Here is a 17,322-nt window from a genome sequence, read left to right as displayed (position 1 = left end):
ATTCCCATGTGCCAGGTACTTGACCGACGAGTCAAAGACTGTTTCTTTCTCATCTGTATTCTGCTGGACTGACATAGCAAGGCTGGAGCAAGGCTATCCAAACACTTGCTAAAAAACATTTGTAAATGACCTTGCAGAGTTGAACCAATCATAAATAGTGTCTAAAGACTTTTACGTAACTGATTTGTTTACTGCTATTGTTTACTGCTATCTATTTCCTGAATGTAATCAACACTACCCTATTACAGACAAAAGATTTATACAAAGAAAAGTGTAAAGTAAAAATCCATGTAAAATAACATCATTATATTATGTAAAGAATATAAGCTGCTAAGCATATTTTGAATCTTTTCCTTCTGAGTAAATATGTAAAGAAATCAAACTGCACAATAAATTGGAAAGGAATTACTTGTGTCCTCCCACTTGAACTTTGGCAACTCTCGGCTGTGGTAAAGCGTTACCAACATGTGTAATCGTTCTTTCTGTTCTGTCTTACGCCCACCTCTGAAGCTGTGCGCTTTAGGTGAGTTGAATTCATTCATTCCTTATAATGAGCATCCATATAACAGACCATTCTGAAGATTTGTGATATATGTTAGCTATATTGTAGAGTAGCAATACATAAAACAGCATTTTTCTCAGTAAAAGGTATACAGTTATGGAACAATTCACCAATAGAACTCAAAAGACAAACAGAGTTGAAAGTGTTCAATAGAACTGTAAAAAAAAAACTGGCTTAAACAAAATCAGGTTTGTGAACATTGATGTATACAGTCTATGTATTGTATATTACATATACAGTATTTTGCTTTGTTTGACTTTTTGTTTATTTTACTTGCTTTTATCTTTATGTTGCTTCTGGCAAGTTGTGGTATTTTTTTTAACTAAAAGCCAAACCTAGGTGCTGCAAATTAGCTATTATCTAGAAGCCTATGTACAGATCATCTGCTGCTTAAACTTATATAGCAATGTTATTCTGTATTGACCCTGTCAAATAAACCAACAAATAAAAATAAAACATTTTTGGAGGGTTTAAAGGCAGAAATGTGAAGCTTTATAATTTTATAAAAACAATTGCATTCATTCTTCTGTTAAAACTTGTGTATTATTTGAGCTGTAAAGTGTAAAGTGGTAATTGTCATTTTTACAGTCATTTTAGGGTTTGTTGACATTAAAACATCATGGCAATGAAATGTAACTTTAAACAGAAAAGGTTAGTACATTACTGTATCACATTAAAATTGTGGTACATATTGTTTATGTCTTGTGGCTATACTTTTGAAACAGTAAGTATTTTAATGTTCACAAATTGGCCTCATTCACTTCCACTGTAAGTGCCTCACTGGAACCCGGATTTGTTGCTTTTTTTGCTAAAGGGGCAAGTCAAATTTCATTTTTGTGGCAATCAATGTTATGCCACAAATACTGTCATTTGGGTTTAACTTGTATTGGACCCGGAATATTCCTTTAAGGTTGTAATAACAAGCACATTTTAATGCAAAAAATGTATAGAGGATTTTAAAGCAAAATATTAAACAATAAAGAATATTTCTGTGTTATTAGGATGAGAATATGTTGTAACATTAAGGTGGGGTTTGGTTTTTGTCGAGGCATGATATCTGCCTATTCTCCCATTAGGAAAGTTCAAAACCTTGCACAATTTCATCCCTTGACAGGCTGACATGTAAGAACACTGGATGTGCAAGTGGGGGAGGAATTCATCATTCATCAAAAATAATTGCATTTCAAGGCTAACTTAAAATGTTTTTTATAGGGGTGTTAATTTGGAAGTATTTAACGCACCTTGTGGACATCTGATTTGTGACTTCTGTATAAGCAGGCTGTGTTAACACAGAATTACTGAGCAATGCTGCTGTGGTGGATAGCATTATCCCTAACATGGCCAGGTAATGGTACACTCTTCAAAATCATGCTATAACTAAGAAAACCTGACAAGAAATGTATTGTTTTATTCTACCCCAAAATCAAAAGATAGAAATAATATTTTATTTTAACTTAAAGAAAATAAAGCTTGATATTTTTAGTATTTATTTTTAATTTTTTTTATATTGACATTATTTTCTTGAATGTAGGCCTACTATGATTTGTAATTTGTGTAATATAAACACAGTGCTGTACATACTGTATATCACCTGGTTTGAATATGTTTTGATAATTGTGATATGCTAAAAAGATTCTTAAATGTCTATTTAAGGCACAGACAGCTTCATGATTCACAACATAAAGGAAAGCCTGTGTCTAGAGGACTCTAATGAAGGAGAAGTTCAGCTACAGAGATGCAGTCAGGACTCAGTCCACCAGCAGTGGATTTGGACAGATAGCTGGTTTCTTGTAAACGCAGGCACCTTGAGGTGCCTCTCTGCTGCCCACAGTGACCCAGTCCAAACTATTACTTGTACTTCTGGTGACCACTTCATATGGCACTGCAAAGCTCAACAGCTCATCAGCCTGTCCAATTCCTTGGCATTAAGCGCAGAAGGTGGAAAACTTAGTCTGAATAGGGGTGAACACAACAAGTGGAAGTCTCTGGATGTGGATGATATCTGTCAGGACAAACTGAGTGAGTAGAAGCATAAGAAAACAATTGAACAAATTGTATTGAAAGTATTTGAATTATTTGAAATGTATTTGTGTGTTGTTATGTTCACTGTAACTAGCTTGACATAACAATGGATCCCTTGATGAAAGAAAAGGGTTTTAGATTTATTATGAATTGAGGTCAATAATCTAATGAGTGCAATATACAGAACAGAAAAAGAAGGGTAAATCTCACTAAAACTGGTAAGAAATGCCAGGGTCAAAATTCAAAAGAAAATAAGAAATTATATTTTGCATAAAGAATATGCATCTTATTTTTGGACCATTATGATTTTTGTTGCATTGTGACATCACATATCTTCATCACAATGTAGCAAAATCTCATTCTGATTACTGAAATTATAAGATACTTTTACTTTTAAGATACGATTTAAGTATACATAATTGTTCTATTTAGTTTAATTTAATTCTATTAGTTTAATTTATGTTGATTTAATAAAAATAAATATTCTGTGCAGACTCTGACAGGAGGATTTTTAGAGAATACGTTTTCTTTTTTTTCTTTTTTTTACATTACAGAAAAATGAGAGTGGGATGTTTTCTTATTTATTTATTTAGCATTATGGTAATTTATTTAAGCATACATCATGGAACTATTTGATGTTCTGAATTTAATTTATGTTGATCTGTGCAGACACTGACAGAATGATTTTTATTGTATACTACAAAAATTAGAATGCGTTTTTTAAAATGGTTTTATTTATTTATTTATTTATTCATTCATTCATTCATTTAAAATGACATAATTGTACAATGCAAAAAGAAAACAATTATAATAATATTTTCTTTTGATTTTGGGAATTTCTGTTGTGATATTCTCCCAGAAGAAACAATAGCTATTGCATTTGCTAATACTAAATAAATAATGTATGATGCCTACCACTAGCAGTCTGTCAATAGATACAAAAACAAACCCTTCTAACCAAAATCCGATTAGATTAGAAAATGTCTAGCTTCACGATCACAAAAATGTAAGGCCAACTTCTGCCACATTTGCAGTGATAAAATATGCCTTAAACTACCAAAAATTCCAGTTCATCATGCTGTAGTGCATTATTTCTCACAGGACCTAGAAGGCAAAGTGAGAAAGATGAATTTGGCTTTGCTGAAACGGATGGGCCGCCTACCTCACCGGGAATGTCGGAGGCACAGATGAGGTTTTTACAGTGGTATTACCGCACAGAGGACTGTGAGTGTTCCAAACACATCTTTCTTTAAGTTTTACTCTTAATGTTCTAACAGGTAGAGCTTATTTGGGGATATTTCATTTTAGAGACATCTGTAAAATTCAGTGATATTCTTTCAAATGACATAATTAGATCTGGTCTTCAGCACAATTGATGTTATATGAACATCATGTAATGGCAAAATACTGTATGACATATACAGTATATTCATAAATACAAATATAAACATCATATGGCAGTATACAAAATACCAGTAGTATTATAACAAAGGTATTCAAAGGTAAAAGACATTTTTTAGCGATAATATGGAAAACTGGCCTTCAAAAAAGTAAAGGCATGTAATGAAAAAGAGACATTCTCAACTAAACTATATAATAGCACTAAGATAAGTTTCAAGGCTCTGTTTCATGAATAATTGTCAAGAAACTATAAACAAAAAAAAGTTTCTGTCATTTCACCTGCTTGTAAAATTTAATTTCCTCATCCATGAAATGACCTGAATTGCACACTTGAATGTCGCCTCAACAGAAAATGTGAACTTGGATCACATTAAAGCTCACAAACTGATCATCACTGTACTTGCCTTGTTTTACAGCAACAACGTGGAAGTTTGCAATGTTGGCATTTGCTTTTCTGGGTCTTCTGATTGGCTGTATGCTGCTGGTGATGGCCATGATGGCTAATAGGTTAGTGATATATAAATGAGTAGCACATAATTTTCTACATAACTAGAGACAACAAATTATTTGTGGAACTTTAAAAGAGTTTCTTATGACATCAGGCTGATTCTGATGGGAAACTGTGAAAATTAGAAAAATCACAAAGAAGATCTCTAAAATATAGTGATAAGATATAGTGGTTTTCTTAAAAATTAGCCATTTTTAACGTGAGTTTGCTTGTATAAATAATCCAATGTTATATTTTAGATGTCCAGAATGAAATGTGCGGTCCTGCAGGAAAAGCATGCTAAACAAATACTTCTGAAATATTGTATTTGAAATACACGTTATCGACTATTGATAACAAAATGTTATACATCATTCTAATAACACCTAAACTGAGCTTCTAGTCCACTCAGAGGTCGAGATATTCAATGAAACAATGGGTGTAGTGCATGAACAGAAAATTAGGTTAAAAGTCAATCTAAAATGTGTTAGAGTGCCACCTACATTTCAGAGGCATTTTGTGATGGAAGGTGATAGAAGAGAAATAGGTTTATTCTAGTACTTGCTGCCAGGTGCGGACTGGCCATAGGGAGAACCGGGACTTTTCCCAGCGGGCCGACCATGAACTGGGGCTGAATAGACGGCGATAAGCTGCCGTGTTATGACGAATGGCCGCAAGAGGGCGGCAAAATGGCGTAGCGATATGCCAAAGGGGGCATATTCCGCGATATGCAGAAAAAGACAGCGACAAATTATTTCTCTTCCCAGTCTGCCCTTGCTTGCTGCCATCTAGTGGAATAAAATTTGTAAATTGTGAGCTTTAAATTTGAATGTGGACAAATTGCTGGTAGTACCCCAAAAATACCACAGAGTTGAAAAGTTTTAATAAAACATTACTGAGAACTTCATTAAATCTAAGGTAAGAGCATCAAGAGGTTGGTACATTTTTCCATAACTTCTATTTGTCCCATACAGGAACAGAAAGCAAATAGCCAAGTACAAAGCATCCATAAAAGTTAAAGATGTGAATTCTGAAATGGAGGAGCTGCAGGTCATTATCACTGATAAGGTTACAGAAGTCAAAGAGGAGAAACCCTCTTCCACAACCCTGACGCAGAACAGCCATACAGATTGGGAAGAGTCTTCAAACAATGGTAAAGTCACAGAGGAGCTGAGGCCTGGAGAAATTTTGGTGGCCTGGAAAGATGGGAATGTGTCAACTCTGTATCCAGAACCTGTACAGGAAGGGGAAGGTGAGGAGGAAGAGGTCCAAAGCTGAGGCAAAATCAACATCTCACTTAAGGGTCTAGACATGGAGACTCTTTCCCAAAACACCCCCATTGAACAGCTCCATCTGAGGCTCCTACATTGTCATATGGACCATTAACAAATTATCTATTAGTCCTACTGCTTGTCTTCTTCATCTGTGTTACTGTTTAAAGACAACTTTTGCCATGACTAGGACGGGAGAGAGAAACTCATCCTTTGAAAAGAAGAGATCTGATTAGTTGAGGAATATTCAGAGGTCAACTAATTTAGTATAATCAATTTCATATTATATTCATACATCAATTAATTTCAGTTTTACAGTTGACGTCAGAAGTTTACATACACCTTGGCCAAACATATTTAAACTCCTGATATTTACAGTAATCGTAGAAAACGTTCCCTGTCTTAGGTCAGTTAGGATCACTACTTCTATTTTAAAAATGTGAAATGTCAGAATAATAGTAGAGAGAATTATTTATTTCAGCTATTATTTCTTTCATGACTTTACCTGTGGGTCAAAAGTTTATATACAATTTGTTAGTATTTGGTAGCATTGCCTTTAAATTCAAAACAATGGTCAAACATTATGGGTAGCCTTCCACAAGCTTCTCACAAATAGTTGCTGGAATTTTGGCCCATTCCTCCAGACAGAACTGGTGTAACAGTCAGGTTTGTAGGCCTCCTTGCTCGCACACCCTTTTCAGTTCTGCCCACAAATGTTCTATCGGATTGAGGTCAGAACTTTGTGATGGCCACTCCGATACCTTTACTTTGTTGTGCTTAAGCCATTTTTCCACAACTTTCGAGGTATGCCTGTAGCCATTGTCCACCCCCACAACATGATGCAGCCACCCCCATGCTTCACGGTTGGGATGGTGTTCTTCAGCTTGAAAGCCTCACCCTTTTCCCTCCAAACATAACGATGGTCATTATGGCCAAAAAGTTTAATTTTTGTCACATAAGGGCAGAAGAAATGTCACCAAAAAGTAAGATCTTTGTCCCCATGTGCACTTGCAAACTGTATTCTGCCTTTTTTATGGTGGCTTTTGAGCCATGGCTTCTTCCTTGCTGAGCAGCCTTTCAGATTATGTTGATATAAGACACATTTTACTGTGGATATAGATACCTGTCAACCTGTTTCCTCCAGCATCTTCACAAGGTCCTTTGCTGTTGTTCTGGGATTGATTTGCACTTTTTGCCCCAAACTACATTCATCTCTAGGAGACAGAATGTGTCTCCTTCCTGAATGGTATGATGGCTGCATGGTCCCATGGTGTTTATACTTGCATACTATTGTTTGTACAGATGTCCACAATTGTTTTCTGAGGTCTTGGCTGGTTTCTTTTGATTTTCCCATGATGTCAAGCAAAGACGCACTGAGGACTATTAGTGGAGTGGAGTGGAGTGGTGGTGTAGTGGGCTAAAGCGCAGAACTGTTAATCAGAAGGTCACTGGTTCGATCCCCACAGCCACCACCATTGTGTCCTTGAGCAAGGCACTGAACTCCAGGTTTCTCCAGGGGGATTGTCCCTGTAATAAGTCACTGTAGTTGCTTTGGATAAAAGTGTCTGCCAAATGCTGAAATGTAAATGTAGTCTAAAGGCTTGACATCATTTTCTGGAATTTTCTAAGATGCTTAAAAGCAGTTAACTTGGTGTATGCAAACTTCAACCCACTGGAATTGTGATATAGTCAATTAAAAGTGAAACAATCTGTCTGTAAACAATTGTTGGAAAATAAATGTGTGTCATGCACAAATTAGATGTCCTAAACGAGTTGCCAAAACTATAGTTTGCTAATATTAGATCACTGGAGTGGTTAATAAATTAGTTTTAATTACTTCAACCTATATAAACTTTATAAACTGTATAAACTTCTGACTTCAACTGTATATATTTTATGCATTACATCTTAAAGGCATTCTAACCCACAATCAGTATGTACATTTATAGTGCACAGTTCAAAAATAAATTTGCTATGACTTTTAAAGCAATGTCTATTATTTGGGTGACTTTTTACAAGGTTCCATTTGTTAACATTAGTTAATGGATAAGGTATCAAGACCTAACATTGAACAATATGTTTTTATCTAATTTATTAATCTTAGTTAATGTTAGTTAATCATAGTGTTTTTGTAAAATATTGTTCATTGTTATTTAATGTTAACTGATGTTACTAATGGAATCTTCTTGTAAATTGTTGCAGATTTTTTACAGCATTTATTATTATATAACACAAATAACTATTATTCATCACTTATCAACATATGCTACCTTAAAGTGTAAAAATGTATTAGTATTTGTGGAAATGAACATTTACCGATATTAATAATTGATGTAAAAAATGTATTATTCATGGTTAGTTCATGTTACCTATTGCGTTCGTAACGTATAAGTGTTAACAAAAATCAAATAAAAATTACTGTGATTTGTTAAAAAAGATAATACTCTATGTAATGTAATTCTAACTTTTCTTGTCATGCTGTCCATGTAACGGTACATTGTAAGTTATTCTCCTCTTTAACACATTTCTACATATCATCATGTGATATAATATTATAAATGTGATAATTCAAACATGTTTAATCAACATTAAACATTTTTGTTACAGTCTAGCAAGAAAGAGCATAGATTAAAGTTTTTATTTATTTTCCTAGAGCTATACCTTTGGTTTTGAGTTTTGCCATATACAAACATTTCTAGATTAATCCTTTATAATATGTCTTTGGAAAGCTCTCAAAGAGTAGAATAAAACCAGCCTATTTGTTTTAAGTATATGTCTTAATATACATGTAAATAAGTGTTGCTTATACAGAATGCTGCACTTTTTCAACTTCACAAAAAATAAACAGAACAGAAAATATCACATACTATTACTTAGAGGCGATTATCTTTACAACGAGTCCACACACAACGTAATCGGATGCATGGATCATTAGATAATTAATAGGAAGCATAATGTGCGCACAGCACATAATGTGCTAACTGTCTAAAACACATTACCTTTCCTGGATCAGATGACTTAATCTGAATTTATTTAGTACATTGTCCAGCATCATGGAATGCTAAAACAATCGCATTAGGATTCAGATTGCAGCAATCTCAGGTGGAAGTCATCCAAATATGGGCACAGAGGATGGTTCACTCTAATTTTATATGGCCACCAGAAGATGGTGCCAAGTACATGACACAATTCAATGATGGCTCAAATTACACAGAATGGAACTGAATGAGATCTCGTTACTCATGCCTGCATGCTTTGGAAAGAGAGTATACCTTTAGTCATTGTTGTATTTGCATGTTTATTTAGTTCTTGTGTACAAGCATTATGTTTTATTTGTTTGGAGAGGCTTTTGGACTCTGAGAGACGTTTTTGGACAATTTTTGTAATGCTATAATTTTTTGCTTTATTTTTTTTTGAGCTACCCTATTTACATTCTGAGATATTATAATGTCAAAACAGAAAAATATGAAAAATAAGTACATTTTTAGCTCGTTTGTATTTAAAAATTTTGTCTGAGACTCTCCTAATTTATCATAATCTACATCAGTAAAAAAATTAAAAGTTTTCCTTAAAAGGATACTAAACACTTGACCATCCTTGTTTTTTTTTTGTGATTAATTTTTTTGTTATAAGCCATTCCATTTTGTTTGCCAAAGACAGGACATTTTTTTTAAAAACACATTCAGAGCTTAAAGGGTTAAAATAAAAATTATTGAAAATTGGAACCATCTCTTTTAAAAAAAGAAAAAGTAAAAGCGGTCTGACTAAAATTAAAAAAGATAATCATTTGAATAATGAAAAATGCTGACAAAGATATTTATAAACACTCTAATATATTTTAGGACAGTGTATTTTTTATAGTGAGTATTATGTGAGTTTTTGTAATCCTTTAAGCATGGTTAGTTTCATTAAGGCCAAAATGAGCAGAATTATTTCTTCAAGACTCTCTTGTAGATCCACTGCAGTGTCAGAAGAGGGCAACAGTTAGTCAAAAGATCTTGAATCCCTTGAGGAGTGTAAGCGTGGGGGCCCTGCGTTTGCTCTGAGCCCTTGAGGACTTAACCGTAACCAGCTTTGCGGTGGCTGGGGTGGGCAGCTCTTTATAGCAGGCAGTGAGGGGAGCAGCAGAGGTCAGGTTGATCGCAGGCTTGTCTTCGCTGATGAAGAGTGGACTTCTCTCCGTCTCTCGCCTCACTTCCCGAACAGCTTCGTAAAAAATGTGCTGAACGGACAGAAAGTCCAAGCAGGCGGAAACTTCAAAGAACAGACACCCAAAACGTGAGGCCAGAGCTGCACCATCTAACTTGCTCACCTGTCTGAGAGAAAGAGAGATTTAAATTAATCTTTTGGGTTCAATACAAGTCGATTACCACAGGGAATATTTTTAACTTGCATTTCCAGTGTTTCAAAAAGCACACACAAATAAACAAATCACAGTTTTAGTAAGACACTTATAACCATAAGAATTAAACAATAAACGTGTTCACATGAAATTAGAGTGAAAATGCTAACTGGCTTTGTCTGTGTGAAGTTATGTATATCTAGTTTAAGTCATATACAGTATATCATGTAGGCTAAATCAGAGGATATTTCATCATTTTCAGATGATCAACATCAACGATAATCAGTTTCGGAGATTAACAGAAAAGTTCTCTCTTTTCCTTGTGCCAGTTCCCAAATCTAACAAACAGCCTTGTCAAGGAATAATACACCATTTGTTTCAATGTATTTGTTTTTGGTGAATTTTGAGTAAATAGTGGAAAAAACTTGTAATTTCAGCATCTAAATGTAATCTCAATTTCAATAATTAATTGCATTAGTCTTTCTCATATAGCAGAATTATAACTGTCATGGGCCATCCCACTCTCTGGTTTTTGTATCGGCATCAGCCTTTGAAAAACCCATATTGGTATACCACTATAGTGTCATGACCACTAAAAGCCGGTAATGTTCTAATGATATGTGCAAGGATAGAAAAAAGGGGCTGTTTACATAGACCAAATGGCAGTCACAGGAATTACGTTAATGGCACAACCAGAAAATAATTCCCACATCAAAACAACATGATCAAACGGGAAATCATCATGTTGCTACCATATGTTCTTATACCCTGAAATCGACACCATTCTGACAGATTACTGACAAGCGCCGTCCCCATCAGACGTTTTTCTATCAATTCAAACATTTTCAAGTGCTACTGATAGTGTGTTTCGTAGGAAACCTCTGAGAATCTCAGTGCTAAGAATGCAGAGAACAGATTTACATTCCTATGAAGACTAGTCATGCCAAGTTACCTTGGCAGAACAAACTCAGAAGGACAGGAGGACATAGAACACATATATTGCGAGCTTTTGACATGTTTCTTGCAATTTTCCTGTTGCAAAATTTCCCATCCCAACACATTTATAGCAAGTGAGAGAAATATTTTATCACACACTATTGACAGCATTATTATAGAGGAACGAGACCACCAGAACATAAGAGGACATAAGAATGCAAATTGAGAAACAGCACTGGTTCCATTGAAATCAGGAAGTAATCACATTCATATAAACAATGTTAAGTGCTATTTGGAGGTTGCATTTTTCACTTTAAAATTACATAACAATGACAGGTTTAGGGTTGGGGCTTGGGTAAGAGGGTAGAGTGAATAGCATTCCTGTTGACTGTATTACATCATTTACAGTCTCAGCCTAAAATGGCACGCCTATGGACCGCCCACAGTCAATGCACTAACCGTCTGATGCACATACCAAACAAAATTACAAAACACTTTCTCAATCAACTCAGCACAAATCTGATTGGCTGGTTCAATGGAACTTCCACGAGTAGATGCACACAGGACATTTGATCAGTCCGCCTGGAAGACAAGTTGTGTTCACAAGTTTCTGCGTTGATGGAAAGTGCACTTTTGAGGATTGAATAATAACAGAATTTGACAGGTTAGTGACATTAAATCGTTTAAATATATCCAGAGTTTCAATTGAGGCATGTAGCAGAAAGTAAAGTGGATATCCACAAGCAGAGCTGCATTTTCTGCTTTATTTAATGTCTGTGAAATTTTCTATAATGAGGTTTTTTGTGCTGTATACTTAGACTCTCAACATTTTCTGTTATTCTCCTGTTGCTTGCAGAGACTCTTTCCCCCATGTTGGTCTTTTATATTGTATGATACATCTCCGATAAACTGCCCCTAAACACCCCGTTATAAAAAAACGACTATGATTGGTTGCTTTACATGTCAGTTAGATGGCGATTTCCTTTTTAAATGGGCAGTTCTTGACCAATTGAAGCAGCTATAGACCCCAGACTTATGCCATAGTCATAGGTCTGGCTACACGAGAGGACATCGTTTACAACTAAAAATACAACTCACTTTTGGCGCCACTCGGTGGACATTTCACCCAGAAACTAGAGCTCACATGTGCCCATATTCAACAATACATCCCGCTTCGGCCACTGGGGGCACTGGTTTGAATTTCGGTAAGCAAAGTCCAATTTCAGCAGCAGAACTTTAGACTTACTGTCCACAAATACACAGTAAGATCAGACTCACTGTGGTCGAAAAAGATTTTTGAGAGGCATCAGAGAAAAGGTAAAAAAATTAAACTGATTTTACTGATTAATTCATGTAAGTGCTTCAACAAAAAATATGAGCTTCACATTTCTGCTTTTATACTCTCCTTAAACTCACCGCTGGCTTGTTTACTTCCATTATAAATGTGTTATAGTAAAGTTATAGTTATAGTAACAGGAATGGCACAGCAGAGAGAACAGCAGTTGGGGACCAACAGGTTACACCTTTTGTCAAAAGCCTCCCTGGCAAAGAAGCATGCATAATCTGTGTTTACAAGAATTGAGACCAGCTGCTACAGTATATGGCTATTTTGAGTGTGATACTGCATACATCATGTGCTGTGTTTGCAAAATCAAAGGAAAATCTAAACGCAATAAATAGTAGTTTCCTGGACAAATCAAATCCTTGTTTAAATATTTTAGAATTGTGAAAGGTGGAAATCTAAATAACGTGTGGTGGTAATAAGCATAATTGTTGTAATTTAGCTAGTCACAGGTCATAATTTTTTTCCAGTTGATCTAACAAAAGTACATTTACATAACTATAAAAATGCACCATTTCCTGCTTAATCACTGTTTGGATTATTTCACTTACACTCACTCAAACACAGGCAATTTAGCTGCTTAAGATTTCAACTTTGCACATTACGGATTGTTTTATGGTATAATAACAACACTTCTGAAATGTATAATTTACCTATATCTCTCCATGTCCACCTTATTGCCTAGAAGAATAACAGGGACTTCTGGCTGCAGGCCTTTCGTATAAAGGGTGACTGTCTCTATGTACTGTTGGCAGGCCTCAAAACTATTCTGATTGTCAATGCTGTAAACAATGATGAAGGCATTGGCCCAGCTTAAATAGCGCTCACAGTTGACTGGTCCATTCTGAAATAAAAATAGACAGAGCTGTTCAGAACTCTTACTGTAAGATTTGCCAAATACTCATAGTCTATAAAGCTTTATATGAGAAAGTAAAGCATCCACCATTTCGATGGAACAAATGTGGGTGCAAATATCTGCTGTCAAATCAGCAAGGAGGAAAATATTCACAAAAGAGACAAATGGATATCATTACTTGATCAGCGGTGTCCATCACTTTTACTAGAACTGGCTGGTGGTCCACGTCTTCTTCAGAAGAGTAAGTATCCTCTAAAAATAAAATATATTCAAGAATGGTAGTATCTTATAGAATTAAAAACAACTAACTAAAAACTTTTTTTTTCTTCTTTAATGCATGCAACATCAAAAGATAACAAATTATATTTCCCAGTCACATACTTTTTCTGTCTTAAAGTTTCTCTAGATGAAGTCTCTCTTTCCATTCAGTTTTTTAACCCTATAAAGTCGTTTGTATCAAATATGATACACAAAATTTAATGGCTGCTGTTTCACTCTCTGTTCAAGCTGACGAGCCAAACAACCTATGGTATGTAAGTTGCATGTTTATGGCACCATCTAGTGGTATTTGTGGTAAAGTGGTTTCAATGTTTATATCGATCAATTTAAAATTACGGCAGAAAATGTGCAAAAATTCACACTTATGTTGGGATAAATGACAGCTTATTTCAATAATGTAAAAGTAATACAACTTTTGTTTATTATTTTATTGACACCCCCTCCCCCATGCATCAAATATGATACATCAGGCTTTTGAGGCATATTTCTCAATCCATTCCACCACACACACAAAAAATCACAGAGCTTTGAAAATTCTGAAATATACATTTTATAACATATATTTAAAGTGAGAACTAATATTTCTGTGTATTTTTGTATATGCAGTCTTTATAAAGATATAATTAGTTTACATTACAATCTATGTAAGTAATCAAACAACATGTTGCTGAAATACAGCTAAAAAAGTTTTACAACTTCCCTGTTTTAAATGTCAATGCCGTGTTTGGTGCATAAAATACATATGATAAAAAAATATTTTATATTGTATTTGATGTGCTGAATTGAACTGTGATACATTTCAGTCCATGTTTATAGACCAAGGAGAGTAAGTTGTCATGGCCAAACTCTCAAATATTTGGTATCTCTGAAAAGCCCATAGTGTCCTCTGATAATACACCAATATTTAACAGTGACAGGTATGGGCTAAGATAAACATAAATAACAAATGTCCTACACAAAAATGAATTGCTGGGTCTCAGAAGGATAAATGTCATTAAAAGCCTAATGTATCAAATATGACACATAATAAAACATGTCCAATTATTTATTTTTTAGAGTATGTCTAATGGTACTAAAAACAGTTGAATGTAAAAAAATATATAATTTTCTGACAATTCTTTCATACGTCAGGATTTACAGACTTAAAACGAATAGACATTTTTGTCTATGCTGTCCAAATGCATATTATAAATTACTTCAGTGATTTCATTTAAGAATTACATTTGAAAAAGCTGAAAATATGATACAACAAAAGACAATTTTGAAAGAAAATATATGTTGCCTTGGAACAAGACTAAAGACTTAAAATGTTAAAGTGGTTTGGCAATGCCTACACGTTTTAAGTCTTAAAATGTGAAACTACAAAAGAGTGAGCCTATGTGAACACAAAATAAATCTGTTTTCTTACTACAGTAAGTTAATTATTTAATGAGGCTGTAACATAAAATTACCACAAACATAATATGTTTGATCTCTATAGAATAGCAGACAATAACTGATCATATTGTATCTTCAGAGGACAATGAATGGAACTCTATATGGCGAATGCAGAGGTAATCTGTAGCTATATACAAAGTTTGGAAGTTGATGAATTTTAGACAAAAAAATCAGAAGCTTGCCTTATATTGAAGTGACATATCAAGGATTGCCATTAGTCATGTAAAATAATATGGTAAATCACTGTGAAATACTGGGCAACTCACCAAGGTTTGGGTCATATTCACTGATGAACCGCTTTGTGAGGAATTTCACAGTAAGTGCTGCAGGAGACAGACAAACTTCCTGTAAGTCTAAGTTAAGTTCTGAAATATTTTCTATTACATAACAGTGTCCCAAAGGGGTAATGGGAAATCTTTTGCTTTGTCTTAAAAATAGTCTCTTTACAGCAACTGTAAGATACAAATTTCCATCCCCACTTTCCTGGTAAACACATTTAATTAACAACAAGTTAACACTTTACATTAACTCTTTTTAAATAAAAACGAATCATTATATAATGGTTAAATGATCATTAGTACAAATACACTCATATATGAATATGTAAATACATAAATAATGTCATTTCAAACTATCTAAAATAATATTAAATAATTATCTGTTAAAATATATAATTTAATAATGCTTGTTATTATGAAGTGTTTACTCAATATACTCAATTTCAGGCAAAAAGCTGAGATGATGTTGAATTTGCCTAACACAAATTGTGAATAAAAATGTAACTGAATAAAAGTAATAATAGTATGAACTATATAATTTTTTGGATAAAGTCATACCTGACTTTCCAGATCCCATTGCTCCCAAAACCACAATATTACACTCTGAAGGCTCATGCTCAGGAACAGTTACAATGTTACAAGTTCTTGCTTTCCCAAACATCAGAGACATCCTGAAGAGAAGTGTGAAAGATCGAAAGATCTGTGAAGAAGCAGATCCGAATCATGCAGCCCATTAGACACGCAATCCACATGTGCTTTGATCTTCACTTCATAACTGGATGATGCTGATGTCTGATCTCTCACCAGGGCTCTATGTAAAACAGCTGGATCCCATTAAACTCCAGTATAAACTACATTTCCAAAATAATTCCGAAAGGAAGATGCTTGAAAAACGTTTGTCTGAGAAGGCTTTTGGAGGATGTGGTGAGAGTAAAGGGGAAAATTAAATGTTGATATATTTTGGTTCAGTGGGCTGGAGCACATTATGAACTATCCAAATCTATCCAGTGGAACCGCGCCCCCAATGAATGGAAAAAAACACTGTTCTCAAATTGTAAAAGACCTAAAGCAGCGTTTGATAAACCAGTAAAGCATTAGAGGCTGTGAATGTGAGTTACAGTGGTTTTACCCCAGGATAAGGTGTTTTTTTCCCCTAAAACTAATTTAACCTTGGTGTTGCCGTACAACAGTTAAATGCATTAATAATAATAATTATAACTCATCTGCCAAGTAATAAAGTAATTTACTTTACTGTAGGCTTTGTATGACAAAAAAAAAGACCCTAAAGAAGTTTTAAAAATATCAGATATATTGAGATTTATATAATTGAAAAATAATGACTGGAATTATTTTTTAAAAACTTGGAAAACATGGTTGAACAGGATGAAAAATGCTAATAAAAACAAAAAGGAGTGATTTGTAAATTATATTCACCATTTGCTATATTGAAAGTACCACAACTACACATAATATGATGTTTTACCTTGTGGTTATAATTGTTTTTTTAATGTATGTACAATAATTTCAAATCAGATGATTGCAACACAATCCAAAAAGTTTGGACAGGGGTAATTTAAGACTAATAACAATTTTACAAGTTGAAAGAACAAGGCCATGTGAAACAGGAGATAAACAGGTGAGGCAATCGTGTCAGTAGGAGTCTCCAAAAACAGCCTAAACTTCAAGAGCAAGGATAGTTCAAGACTCGTCAGTTTGCCAACAGATGCCTCAGCAAATAATCCAGCACTTTGAGAACAATGTTCCCCAAAGACTAATTGGAAGGATTTTGGTCATTTCACCCTCTACAGTGCACAATATAGTTAAAAGATTCAAGGAATCTGGTCAAATCTCGGTGCGTAAAGGGCAAGACGAAAACAACTTCTGAATGCACGTGATCTCTGATCCCTCAGACATCACTGTCTTAAAAAACATCATTCATCTGTAATGTATGTCAGGAATTTTGGAGCAACAGATTATGTCATCCAACACTGTCTTTTCCAGGGACATCCCTGCATTTTCCAGCAGGACAACTTCAAACAACATACTGCCTGGATTTCAAGTGCATGGCCGTGTGAGCAGAGAGTGTGGGTGCTAGTCTAGCCTGTCTGC

At 34.6% G+C, this 17,322-nt stretch overlaps 2 protein-coding genes across 3 annotated transcripts; one reads left to right on the top strand and one right to left on the bottom strand.

Moving 5' to 3' along the window:
* The first annotated feature begins 431 nt into the window (after positions 1-431).
* On the top strand, positions 432-5,750 carry si:cabz01068815.1 (solute carrier family 51 subunit beta). Of its 2 annotated transcripts, none has more exons than XM_052151058.1 (6): positions 432-523; positions 1,775-1,907; positions 2,216-2,581; positions 3,686-3,808; positions 4,402-4,492; positions 5,447-5,750. In XM_052151058.1, exons 2-6 carry the CDS (start codon positions 1,868-1,870, stop codon positions 5,748-5,750), a joined length of 924 nt encoding a protein of 307 aa, XP_052007018.1. In that variant the 5' UTR covers positions 432-523; positions 1,775-1,867. The 2 variants fall into 2 exon arrangements, with proteins under 2 accessions (XP_052007018.1, XP_052007010.1); XM_052151050.1 differs by having other exon boundaries at positions 449-523; positions 1,841-1,907.
* A 3,962-nt stretch (positions 5,751-9,712) lies between these two features.
* On the bottom strand, positions 9,713-16,168 carry rasl12 (RAS-like, family 12). Its single transcript, XM_052151083.1, has 5 exons — positions 15,772-16,168; positions 15,202-15,258; positions 13,398-13,471; positions 13,017-13,207; positions 9,713-10,059 (listed from the first exon to the last, which is right to left on the bottom strand). Exons 1-5 carry the CDS (start codon positions 15,881-15,883, stop codon positions 9,732-9,734), a joined length of 762 nt encoding a protein of 253 aa, XP_052007043.1. The 5' UTR covers positions 15,884-16,168; the 3' UTR covers positions 9,713-9,731.
* Between the last annotated feature and the right edge of the window lie 1,154 nt (positions 16,169-17,322).

Source organism: Xyrauchen texanus, chromosome 2 (genome assembly GCF_025860055.1).
Source record: "Xyrauchen texanus isolate HMW12.3.18 chromosome 2, RBS_HiC_50CHRs, whole genome shotgun sequence".
NCBI classification, from domain to species: Eukaryota; Metazoa; Chordata; class Actinopteri; order Cypriniformes; family Catostomidae; genus Xyrauchen; species Xyrauchen texanus.
Note: the sequence above shows the minus strand (reverse complement) of the source record. Positions and strands in the feature narration are given on the sequence as shown.